This window comes from Grus americana, chromosome 16, assembly GCF_028858705.1.
Source record: "Grus americana isolate bGruAme1 chromosome 16, bGruAme1.mat, whole genome shotgun sequence".
Taxonomy (NCBI): domain Eukaryota; kingdom Metazoa; phylum Chordata; class Aves; order Gruiformes; family Gruidae; genus Grus; species Grus americana.
The window spans coordinates 9,127,927-9,140,749 of NC_072867.1; the positions used below are offsets into that span (position 1 = coordinate 9,127,927).

Sequence of the window (12,823 nt, forward strand, 5' to 3'; positions counted from 1 at the left end):
TCGGGACCTAAGAACAGCAGTCTGAAAATCACTGGTCTAACTTGTATATTTGCAATATGTATCCAAATCTTCATAAGGGAAATACCCTTAAAACACACATACCACACACAATGCAGTTTTCTTACAATTAATTTCATCAGCTCCTCCAATGTCACCCCTGCAAGAACAAGAAGGGAGTGATATAACTAAGGAGAGGAAAATATGGTAGAGATAAATAATTGACTGCAGCAACACTGGAATAAGACAGAATGTTCCTTAAATGGTGAAGAAAATGCTTCTAGTATCTATCCAGAAAATGAATAAATGTTGGCTTATGAAAGGGAACATAAGAACAACAGTGTGTTCACTGTATCCAAAAAGTTTAATATCCTATCATCTTCACTTTATCACATGAAAAATGGCTTGACATCCCATTCAAAATATTCTATTTACAGGCGTCAGCTAGCAATTCTGAGCTGTGTAAGCAAGAGATGGTATTTTGGGACATGATGCCAAAAGTCAGAGCGCCATGGAAGGAAAGCTTGTTTTATTCATTCAGTCCATAGCCATAGATGCAATATAGATACAGGATAGGTTCTGATTAGGCCAGGAGATTGGGCAGTGCTTGAAATGATAACAGGGTACAGCACCTTCACTCTGAGGGTTGCTGTTTCAATCCTAACTTAAAAAGATGTTGTTATAGGCTGACCGGTGTGCATACAATCAGCTTTGTAGACTTGTTCAATTTTATAGTAGTCACAACTCTCTACTAGTCAAGAATATTATAAATGGAATATTATAAAAATGAGTTCACTTGGCAAGCCAATATTGTCTGGCAAGCCATATCTAAGTATAAGGCACAGAGGGAAAGAGACTAGCTGGTGTGAGGAATATCGTGTTGTCTCTTCTATATCAGTTCTTCAGCTTGCCAATTAATTCTGCTTTTGAGCAGTGAAAGCTATTAGGAAAGAGGGATCGCAGCACAAGGATAAGTAGCACAAATTTACTTATAAGATAAGCTACGACTCCTTCTCCTTTACAGGCTGTCACTTGGTCTCCTTTTTCCAGAGAAGGCCAAATTTAGCACCATGCTATAGAAGATAGCGAGCTGTTTTGCATATTTCCCTATCTTCTAGCTCAAAGAAAAAATCTTGAAGAAAAATTTAGAACTTTTGCCAGTTACACTTTTTTGGATAATTTTCCTTTAAAAGAAATCAGATAAAGAACAAACTGCATGGACTGCATTTCTGATTAAATATGTGATTGATAATAATTCTTTTTTTGCAGAGTCAATGTAGCCAATTTATTGTGCATTATGGCAAAATCTTCCTTAAAAATAACAGTAAAAATTATTTGCTTAGTACAAAATGGCATTTTAAGTGAAGAGAACTGTAAGCAATCTTTCACAGAGAAAACCAAAATGAAGTCCTATCTGTTTTCAATGCACATAAATAAATTACGGCCTATGTTTCCTTCTCTGATGTGGCCACTCTTTCCTACACAGGCAATAAACTAAGAGAAAATTGCTTCATTTTATTGTCTAAATGGTGGGAAGGAGCCTCTGTGCTCTAATTAAGCTTAGATGCTTTATTTTGAGGACCTATGACCAGAAAATCAGAATTACTGAATATTCATAGCTCTGAGTAAAGTGGATAAGAGTGCACTAGTCCCCAGTGTGTTGAAATGAAGCCTAAAGTATTTCTGACTCAACACTTAAAACCAGGCATCCCTCAACTCAAGAGCTATTTGTAGAAAACTTGAAGTGCTTTTTCCAAGGGCACTATTATCAGATTACAATCCTATTTACCTTGACTGAGACTTGAGTCTCAATTTAGAAGGTCTCATTCTGTGTTTTCAGTGTCCAGGTGGTGACATATTTATTACTGTCAATATTATTTAGCACTTATTATGAATAACTCCTCCTTGCTTCTAAGGTGCTTATCCATATGCTGAACGGGAGTGAGGAGATTCCTTACAATGAGGCTGTGTCATAGCTGGACTGAGAGTCCGAGAGAAGACCTCTAGCTCTTTTCTTCCTGTGCGCTCACCATGGAGAGCAAACCTGTACTTACATATCATTGGCTTGTGTTTCTCATATTCACCTCTGTTTTAGATCACCATGCAGGAGGGACACAGTCAAGGGGCTCTGATAGAAGAGGATGGCAGGAGCCTTGATTACCAGTCCGAACCCAGCTTGGACATCCCCAGCTACCGGAAGAGCTCCCTCCACAAGACCTATCAGTCTTCCCCACTCCAGATAGATTCCTTTGCCATCAATTCACGATCCCTGAGCCTGAAATCTGCTGGTAGGAGAGGGACAGACAAAGTGCCCCTTCATCCAATAAAGTCTGAAGGGGCGGCTTCCACCCCTTACAAAAGCATCTTTTCTCCCAATTCCCTGTCAAACAGAAATGGGAGTCTTTCATATGACAGTTTGCTAAACCCCATGTCACCCTCGGGGAGGAAGTGCATCGCCCATTCTGCGGTCAGCTCTGTTGGGTACCACTCCCCATACTTATCAGCCAAAATGTGCCATCTACGGGGGAGCGAGCTGCAACGCCAACCACCACAGAGCTTCAGCCCAGTGCTGGGGGGTCCAGCTCCGCATCAGCGAGACCCCTCCCCAGTCCGCTATGATAACCTTTCCAAAACCATTATGGCATCCATCCAGGAGAGGAAAGAGATGGAAGAGAGGGAGAAGCTCCTCCACTCGCACCCTGATTCAGTGTTTGCAGACTCGGGTGTCTATGACACCCCTAGCTCTTACAGCCTTCAGCAAGTCAGCACGCTCTCTGAAGACCCACGCAGCATGGCAATGAGATACGGATCTAGAGACAATCTGATGGCTGCTACCAGTTTTAGCACAAGGAACCCTATACTGCAGTCCTCAGTGTCTTCACTCTCAAGTGCAATGACAAGAGCACCAAGGACTTCCACAACCTCTCTGCAAGCTGATTTAGCCAATAATAATGTCCAGTCTCATCAAGCACTACAGGGCAGGGTGAGCAATGGCTCCTACAAATCCCCGGGCCACCAGGTCCCGTCGTCCCCCACAGGGATGCCTAGGTCACCCTCTTATGGAGGCCCAAAGGCTGTCTCATTTGTAAACACTGTGGAAATTACAGAGGTGCAATCAGTGGGAGCACAAAGGTATGTACTGCTTTAGGTGCTGCTTAGCAATGTGAATCTGTTTGCAAGCAAGTGCAGAGCGCTTTGCTGGAGGCACGACCCATATTACTTGTTTGCTGTAGGCCAGCGAGGGTGGGAGGTTTGTGGGTGCTCTTCGATTCTGTGACACCCTCATAGCAACCTCATCATGACAAAATGCTTGCACATTTGCTGTAACCTGAACTACAGGTGGTCAATTAAGTTGTAGAAGTTATAGTGATTTAGTGGCTTAGCTGAGTTGGATAATTATTTGCAAGACAAGAGGCAGATTATCCCTCCTGTTATGCACAAAAGGGTGGAGCTGTTTTAGTTTGCAGCCTAAGGGGAGGCTGGACCCAGCCGTTGCTTGGACACAGAGGCAAAGCTGGGATCACAGCACGTGCAAGCATACCCTGCACTAAGGGAAATGGGCTGAGACCAGTCCTGGAAATTGTGCTTGGTTTAGAGCTCTGTGTATTTAGCAATGTTGAGTGTCCTGTAGTACAGAACTGGTGATAAAAGCACAGACCATCTTGACGTTATGTTAGGGCCTCGCTGCCTCCTTCCTTCCTGTGAGAAAGTGTGGGGAGAGGATTTGCTGTGCTGAGAGCCTGAGTAACTGGTATCTGAGCAAGATCCTCAGCTGCAGCTTCTGCATGCACTTATCTTTCTTCCTCTTCCTTCTGGAGACTATAGGGCTTGGAAAGTCTGAAAAGAGCTACATGATCCTGCTGAGGATGCAGTATTTCAGACAGTTGGGGTCTGGAGGACTCATCTAGGTTTTCTTTGCATCAGGCACTTGCTGCACTGTGCTGTCCTCTGGTTAAGGTCCCAAGTTTTGCACTCCAGTATTATCCAACATTTTGGGCAAAGTTACTGAAATGTGGGAGAACCGTTATTGTAGGTCTCCTGAAGTTTAGTGCCAGCAAGTTTTTGCTCAGTGTTTTCAAGTGAACCGTAGTTGTTAAGATGATTTGTCTCCTAGTGGAAGATCTAGCATTCAGGAGGTAGACAGCCATTTTTTTTCCTTTTCATATGTATTAAAGAAATAAGTCTGTTTCAGTGAAAGAAGACCTGTGGACTTTCTTTTGCCTTTCTGTCCTCTGTCTGAGACCTGGATGTGTCAGCTGCTGCTGTAGGAAGGATGCTATTATGAGAAGCTGTTTGCCTTAGTCTCTGGTTCTTGGTAATGCTGTCAGCCTGTCAGTCCCACTGCTTTTACATTGTGCTTGTTTAAAATGTAGAGCTTGTAGATTTACTTCAGTTCAGCTCTTTGAAGTAATAAAAAAATACAGTGTTTGGCAAAAATGGTCTAGCTGTTAAAATAGCTACAGATCCCATCAGATGTTAAAGAAAGTTGCAGACATATGATATTACTGCAGAGGATGTTTTTTACTGAAGTTCCTAAAGTCAAGTCAAGTACCTAGATTAATAAATGAATAGCTTAATAAACTTGAAGTGGTTTACCTAGTGAAGTAAACCTCCCACAGGCACTCTGTGCTTTGTAAACCTAGCACGTTTTCTCTGTCAGCAATGCTACAAATTACTTTCCCTTCTCCCGTTCCCCCTAACACTCCCCAGCTCCTTTCCATCTTGTTTCAGGAGGCAGACTGTCTTCTTCAGGGGAATTTCAGCACTGAATTAGGGCTTTTATAATACTTCGATGAGGCAGGTTAGTTTGTTTTGTTTTGCAGACACGTGTAAAGACAGAAATTGCCTTTAGAATACAGTTAATCCGTCAAACACTCCGGCCTCCAGAAAAAGTCAGAGTGGTCTGAAATAGCTCAGGCTGCCTCAGTTTGCAGGCAGACAGAAAGGTTTCCCTTCTGGAAGGTATTTCAGCCCCCGGCCACTGCTGCTGGCATGAGCCAGTGTTAAACTTCAGACCGAGGCAAACCCAAGCAGACATCTGCTGTGCAGGAGTAAGATGTGAGAATACAGCAGACCCCAGTTGTGCTGGCACTTCTAAAACACGCGCAAGTTCTTTGGTAGGCTTTTATCTAATTACTTAGTGAGTCTTGGGCACAAGCCACATTAAGCTTTAGTGTGTAGTGGCCTAGATTTAAAAGATCTTTTGAGAAAAGCCTGTTGTCCATGCTCCCTGGCAGTAGGTCATAAGAAAGGAAATTATTTTAAAGAGTCCATCCGGAATATGGTCTTTAATTACAGGCATCCTAGAGTGCTTCCTGACTTGATTCAGTTTGTCTTCTGCCATAAAGAAGTCTTACGCTTCACCTCTCTTATGTCTTTCAGAGATGAGCAGCATAATTCTGTTTAACTGGATATTTAACTGGGAAGTGTTTTTTCTGAGTGTTTTATTTCTGATAGTAAGACACAGTTTGGCTTAAGGTCAACAGTGGTGCATCCTACAAATGCTTATGCAATTAGTTTGGTTCAACAAAGCATTTAAGCAAGTAATAAAATGAACGAATATTACTGGGGTCTGATCCACTAACCTAATGGCCAAATGAATTCTCTCATTTCAGTGGCTTTTCATCAAGTATATTGGCTTCAGCCAGGTTGCTCCCATGCTTGAATATTTTGCAACACTGGGACTCAGGGTAACAGGGATAATTACTTATCCTGAATGAAGCCATTCTGCTATCACACTTTTGTCACTAACATTGCATATTTTGATATTTCTTTTGATGCAGGGATGACATGCAGTTGAAGACACCTCACAGTAAAATAAATGGACAGCCAAAAGGAATATCCAGGTTGGGTTCAACAACAAGTTCCCAGGGGACGCCTGTCAGCCCTGCTAGACACTCAAACGTTAAGAAGGTGTCTGGAGTTGGTGGAACAACCTATGAAATTTCAGTGTAAAATAAAATTAATTAAAAATAAAGAGCCATCCACTCAGCCAGCCATGAAGCTAGGAGCACTGTGAAGACTCAAATGACAACAAAGAAGGAGCAGCAGCAGCCGGCCACTCTCCTTTTCTTGTTTTGGGTTTGTTCTGTTTTCATCTTTCTCTTTTGGCCAAAAACCAGCTGCAGCCTTATTCTTGAGGGAAAAAAATTGTACAGTCCATCAGACTCTTCCTGAACCGACGGGCAGGAACTGGCTATGACCTAACACCACAACCACAGAGCGGATTTCTTTCATGCAAGAGAGTGCTAAAGCCATTGTGCGTACATCTGTCCAACAAACCTGTTGTGTACCAGTTGTGCTGTGAAAAAGTATGGTCAGTCCAGGATCATTCAGTTTTTCCCATGTCCCTTCCCAGTCCTTCTGGCCAGCAATGTGTCCGGCAGGAATCAGAGGCCCAACTGCTGTTTTCCTACTGACATGAGAAGCAGGCTCCCTGTGCCGGGAAGTCTGCATGTGCGAGAACTGCTCTGTGTGTCCCCCAGGGGTTGCAGGTTGGGTTCCTCCTCCCAGCAAGGAGCAAGGCAAGGGCACTTGGGCCACCAACGCCGTGTTGTCTTTAAAAGCCTCCCTGCTCCCCGGTCCCAGATGGGAGCAGGAGAAAGGATAGCAACAGCTTCTCATTGTCTGCCATTCGCCTCCCTGTGTGTGAAATTGTGTGTGTGTGTGAGTGCGCGTGCGTGTTCGCCTCTCGTGGAAAAGGACCGCAACACCAGTAAGGATCTTCCACTCTGACCTCTTGCTCCCTCTGGTTTTTAAAGGCTTCTCTGACTCAGAAGCAAAACCGAGCAGATAAGAAAGGAAATGTTTGGATGGGAACATATTTTAAACAGCTGTCAGCTGCTTTCCTTGCACCCTCCTTATTACCTGTTGGATTTAGGCAATAACATGGTTTACTGCCTTGCCCTGGTGCCGTCTGTAATCCTGCAGCAAGGTTATCATGATCTGTTGAATTTACAGTGTTGTGTAACTGAGCCAAGCATACATCTAAAGGATATAAATTTTCTGTCTGCCTAATTACTAGCACATTCCCTCTGGTCTTCAATACTGTTAGACAAAGGATTTTCCGTTTAATTTTTTTTCCCCTGGGGAACAACTTTTTAAAATAATATCAATCAAATCTATTTAACATTCTGAGGTTTCCTTTTCCTCTCTCCAGAAAACTACATTTACTTTTTTGGATTTAAATAGAACTTTACTATAAAAACAAGAAAGGAGTCCATTACTTTTGTCACAAATATGAGAACTCTGGCAAAGCTAATTTTGGGACAAATGGATTTTTTTTTTCTTTTCTCCATTCCTTATCTCCTTTTTCTTCCCATTCAGTTACCACCTCAGAAGCTGAAAGTACTGAGATCTGGACGAATGCTAGCTAGCCAAATCATGTGTGCAATTAAGAATATCTTGAGCAACTGTTGCCAAAGTCACTAAAAATTATTATTTATCACTGAGCCAGTCAGCATATGAAACCTCAACTTCCCACCTGGTTCTCCTGGTGAATAGTTTTGACTAGAGAGCTAAATTTGTCATTTTTCAGGGTATTTGTTTCAAGGGGTTGAATCCTCTTCAGTCCTTGACTATAACGGAGAGCTCTCCAGATATTTGGTAGCAATTCAGAATGTGTTGATAACATCTTACTTGTTTTCATGTATATTGAGATTAATTATTCCAGAAGGCAAATATTGACCTCAGTTTTGCCTGGTTAAAATTTATCTTTTGATATGATGAATCTTTACATCTGCTGCAATATGTGCTTATTACGTCCCTTGTATATCACATCATTTTTTAGAGAGGAAGGTTGAAGAGAACATAAGAAAGTTAATCATCTCTCTGTGTAATGCTCTGTGTTGCCCGAAGGGAGAAACCTGGAAAGCAATGCAGCTGCAATAGGCCAAAGTTATGAGAGAGTGAACTAGAAATCAGTGTGCATTTTATTGCCTTGGTGATATTTTAAATGCCTACTGTAGGGACATTGCAGAGCAGAGGAACAATAGTGTTTCTATGCAGATTTGCTCACTGGCATGTAGAACGTTGTCTTTAGCTGGAGGCACCACGGTACCAGAAAGATGCTGGCAAACTGGATCAGGTACAGATGGAGCAATATGTATTAAAAGACTGGATGGGCTGGTTGATGAGAAGATTTAAAGGGCTAAAAACATGTCACTGGTTAAGCAATTAAGTGGAAATTGAGTGTTATAATTTTATAAATACGTTAGTTAAAAGATGTAAAACCAAAGGTAAATTTAAGGGTTGTCACTGGTAAGCAATGGTCTACATTTAGAAGGGGGCAGAAAAGATGGAGGGGAAGGAGCAATGGAATAGTCTTCCAAGGCAGGTATTGGAGACTAACTGTTTAGGACAGTCAAACTATATTTGGACAAGTCATTAAAAAAATTTCTGTAAGAGGTGAGCCTGCAGGGACAAGGGGCTAGACCAGATGGCCTTATAGATTTCTTCCATCTTTAACTGTTATTAATCTGCATCTCTGCCCTGAAGTTAGCTCCTCAGGAAGATGCAGTACTTCCTCAAGGACTGGAATTCACTCTGGTGCATAGAGTATCACAAGACTTACTTGTTTTTAAAGTATCATGTATGCCATATGTAAGCCCTGAAAAAGAGGGGATATGTGACACACTGAATTTGGGCTATGGAGCTAGGCAAGGGCACATTTTATCACGTATCTTTGAATATGTACATGAAATTCATGCAAGCAAGGCTGAAAATTTGCACCAATGTAATATTTGAGATTGCATCCCAGTGATGCTCCACTTTTATCATTCTTTCTCCTGCATTTATAAATGAAAAAGCTACTGAGGAACTTGAAGGGCCAAAGAGCCTTTGAAGGTAACTACATTAGTTCATGAGAGAATTTCTCAGTAAGACTAAACACAGTATTGTGTGTATAAAGCACTAATATCCAGGGTTATTTTGACATAGTTCACAAAGGGTAACGGAGGAAAGAATGAATGCACTGTGTCATTACAGGTTCAGATGTGAGGATTATATATTTTGTGAGTAGTTTTGCCCACAGTTGAGAGACATTTGACTTGTTAATAGGTTTACAATGGTACCAAAGTATTTTATTTTTTTTTCCTTTTGAGGTTTGCATATAATTCAGTGCACATAGCCTGGAGTAAATTATTCAAATCTTCTGAAAGAATAATCTAAGCAGAACTGTTAACAGGAGATTGCATGCAGCAAATCCAGCCTCATTTCCATCCAAGGCACTGAACCTGCACCTATTTTCTCATAAATGTAAGTGTCTGCTTCCATGGCTCCTGTTGTGGGACTAGGGACCTATTTATTAAGTCTAATTTTGGAGCAGAATCCAGCCCATGTTGAAGTATAGTTCTTCAAGCAGTTTACAGATTAGCAGTAAGGTTCTTCTGCCCAGATAGTCTCTGTTTTTACAGACACTGCAGGCCAAATCTTCAGCTGGTGTAAATTGATTGTGGCTCCATCAAAGCTCATTTAAGTAATGCTAATTGACAGTAGGTGGGGATCAGCCATGAAAATCCAGCACAAGTTAACACATCTTGTAAAGTAGCTTCTTTATTTTTGTGATGTTTATTTCATGTTTCAGAAGTCTTAAATCTTTTCAACATGTTTTTATTTTTAGCTGTGGGTTGTATTACTTATTTAAAAAACAGCAATAGTTTTTGTTTAGTTTATGCATCAGTTTTCATTGCATATTGCATTTTATTAGCCATTCGTTCTCTGTTCATACACTCCCATTTAGCCTCCAGGTTTTCATTGTAGTACAATCTGCCTTGAAAAGTTGGATCTCTGTATCTTTAATTGTATAATATATTGAGTATTATGAAATTAAATGTATCTTACTACATGGGTGGGAGAGAGAGGAAATATTTTTACTTGAAGCCTTAATATTTTCTTTTTTTACTACTTCGTTTGTTGACCTCATAGGAAAGTCTGAATAGCAAAGACTTTGAAACTCTGGGCCAAATACTGCACTGATATACAACCAGCATTTGGCCCCCTATGTCAAAACTGGATGCAGACATAACCTGAAGTGAACAAGGGAAAAAGCCTCAAGGTGGCATATTTTCCTGAAGATCATTAATAGAGTCTCCAAATGTGTCTGTAAGCAAGTACATTAATGAAGTCTTCAAGTCTTGAATTTTTAAGAAAGGTAATAGCAGGAACTGCCCTAATATCTTACATTTGCATTTTCTTTTTAAATTAAAACAAATGTAATTACTTAGTTTGATTAAAGTCAGCTCTAAGGGTTGCACAGAGCTATGTGCAGCAAATGAACTGTGTTGTGTTGCTGTTCTAAAATTGCTAACCAAGCATAATGTTATGTCAACTTGGCCTAAGATAATCACCTCATGGGCATTATAATGGACGTTCCTCAGATGATGCCTATTCTCCTATAAGCCTAATGTGGAAATTGCAATGTGGTTTTCTTTGGACTGTATCTGTGGTCCAGACTAGAGTTATAGATATATATATATATTCAATATTTTTTTGTGTGTGGGGGAAAGATGGGGTCAAGGTTGCTGTCTCTGACAGTCTGGAAAGTTAATGTTGAACCGTTTTTATGGTCTGTATTTCACCTGTTCTGCCACCTTGAATTGTTGGAATGTATCCGTGCAGGCTTTGTGGAGCTCTGTCTGTAACCTTTTTTGTGGCTCTCGTAATACATATATATTTTTTAAACCTTTGAGTCACTTCAGTATTTTAAAGTGTCTGGTTTTCCCTGATGAGTTACACCTCAGATGCATTCGTTTGCTGAGATGGTTCATGGTGTGCTGCCTTTTTTCACTTCCACTTGTGCAAAACGTGAACTGAAACAGTAGAACTGGAAGGGCCAGTTCCAGTGCAAAATCTGCAGGTGACAAAATATTAAAAGAAGTGATTGCAGGTTAAGTCTCATTTTCAAGGTGCTTATGGTAGAGTAGAAAATATGCTGAGTCTTTAAAAGACGATCTCCTAGTTGCGGCCAACAGATTCATGCTTGTGAGGCCACAGTAAGTGGTCCATGAAACAATACTAAATGAAGTTTTCTGTACTTTTTTTTAATTAAAGTTGTGGGGTTAATAGGGATCCTGTGGTCCAGCACAATTGTGAATCATTGCTACAGAGTAACTGTGGAAAAAATGTTATATTGGTATTTGTTGCAATGTTCTGTACAGGATATCTGGATTTCTACATCCCAAAGATGTACAATTTTTAATCTTATCTTTATCTATCTATCTATCTATCCGTTTCTAGTCTTTGAAAATATGTCCATTTGATGTGTAAGACTGGCTTATAACACACACAGTTGCCAAGCCCTCCTAACAGCAGCTGCTGCAGGATTTCTGATGCCATAATTTGTATATATAGGGTAATTACATTAAGCAAGGATCCATTCAAGCATGTTCATTATAAATGCCAGTCATATTTGTGTGCTGTCGTGTCTTCACATGGCAGAGATTACCCTATATAGAAAACAGCCAAAAACGTAATCACCGGGCTCCGTTGATGTTGGCTACATCAAACAGAAGTATATAAACTCGTGATCTGGTTTAGTACATTTTATTTAAAGACATCTTGGCTTACAGCAATCTTGGCTTTCCTCTCTTCAAGTAATGGATAAATTATCCAAGTTTGTATTCATTTCTCCATTATTGTTATTTTTTATTCTGCAGGACGAGTTTCAGTTCACATTTTGGAACATAATAAGGAGAGACAAAGGAAACTATTTATGCAGGTGAATATATCTTTTAAGAGAGGAGCAGTTATATAATAAATGGATTAGAATTACTGTCAAAATAGGTTTTGTTCATCTTGTCACAATAACTTGAATTTTAAAGTAAGGCTTATTTCACAGCCGATATCTCTGTAACCCTGAAACATTTTAAAAATGTCTTGGTTAGACGTTTCAAATTATGTGAAGGAATATGATCTACTTTTACAGATTAAAAACAGTTTTAGAGAAGTGATGGTACATTTTACAGTGCCTTATATATATGTGTATATATATATGTATATATATAATGCCTATATGTATATAATGTATGCATAACTGTGTACATATATTCAAGTAAAACTAGTTACAGGTGTCCCTATCTGATGTATTTTAAATGGAACTGATCTGTGTTGACAGGAAAAAAAAAAAGAAAAAGGTTGTATCAGCAGCAAAATACAAACCCAAACATACTTACTAAAATGTAAGCAAATAAAATAGACTGGAAAGAGTGTTTCTGCCAGTGGTTATGTTCCAGGCTATGGAAGACTGGTAACTGGTAGGTAGACCCACCATTTTAAGGGATATTCAGAGAGAAGGGAAAGCAGTGATGGAAGTTTGGAGAAAGTGGAGAATATATAAGAACATGAGGGATGAGCATCAGGGATGCCTGAGAGCACCCCAGTGCTCAGACCTATAAAGGAGAGGTGCATGAGGAGGGGACGGGCTGTCTTTCAGGGGAAGCTGAGATCTTAGACGAACCATCAGAAATCGCCTCAAACAAGTGGCCTTGAGAAAACCGACTCTTGGCCGTCACAATAAGAATCCTTCAGCCCTACTGGCATTGAAAGTATTTCACCAATTCTTTCAAATGGGCAAACTGATTCCTTCCGCCCAAGTGTTTTGGTTTTGTTTTTTTTCTGCCAACAGGGATGCAATACTCCTGACTCTAGCTAGATTTGGAATAGGGACTTTTGCAAAGCTTCAGACAGTGGACCTTATCTAGAGAGAGAAAAGTGGCTTCTGTGGAAAAGACTCTCATCTCCTGACTGTAAGGAAGATTATTCATGTTTCCTTTCCTTTACAAATTATTTCATGCTGTGTTGCCATCCTATTCACCTTTTAGACGTGCAT

The 12,823-nt window shown here is 40.4% G+C and overlaps 1 protein-coding gene across 3 annotated transcripts in view; it reads left to right on the top strand.

Annotated features, from left to right (window-relative positions):
• ZDHHC8 (zinc finger DHHC-type palmitoyltransferase 8) overlaps window positions 1-12,091 on the top strand; it is a 127,838-nt gene extending 115,747 nt beyond the window's left edge. For 2 of the 3 annotated variants that reach the window (XM_054844312.1, XM_054844311.1), the window contains 2 exons: window positions 2,093-3,129; window positions 5,781-12,090. In XM_054844312.1, the coding sequence (XP_054700287.1) occupies window positions 2,093-3,129; window positions 5,781-5,952 (1,209 nt within the window). In that variant the 3' untranslated portion in view covers window positions 5,953-12,090. Of the gene's footprint in view, window positions 1-2,092; window positions 3,130-5,780 lie in introns of all 3 variants that reach the window. The other variant, XR_008579507.1, reaches the window with a different exon arrangement.
• The last annotated feature ends 732 nt before the right edge of the window (window positions 12,092-12,823 follow it).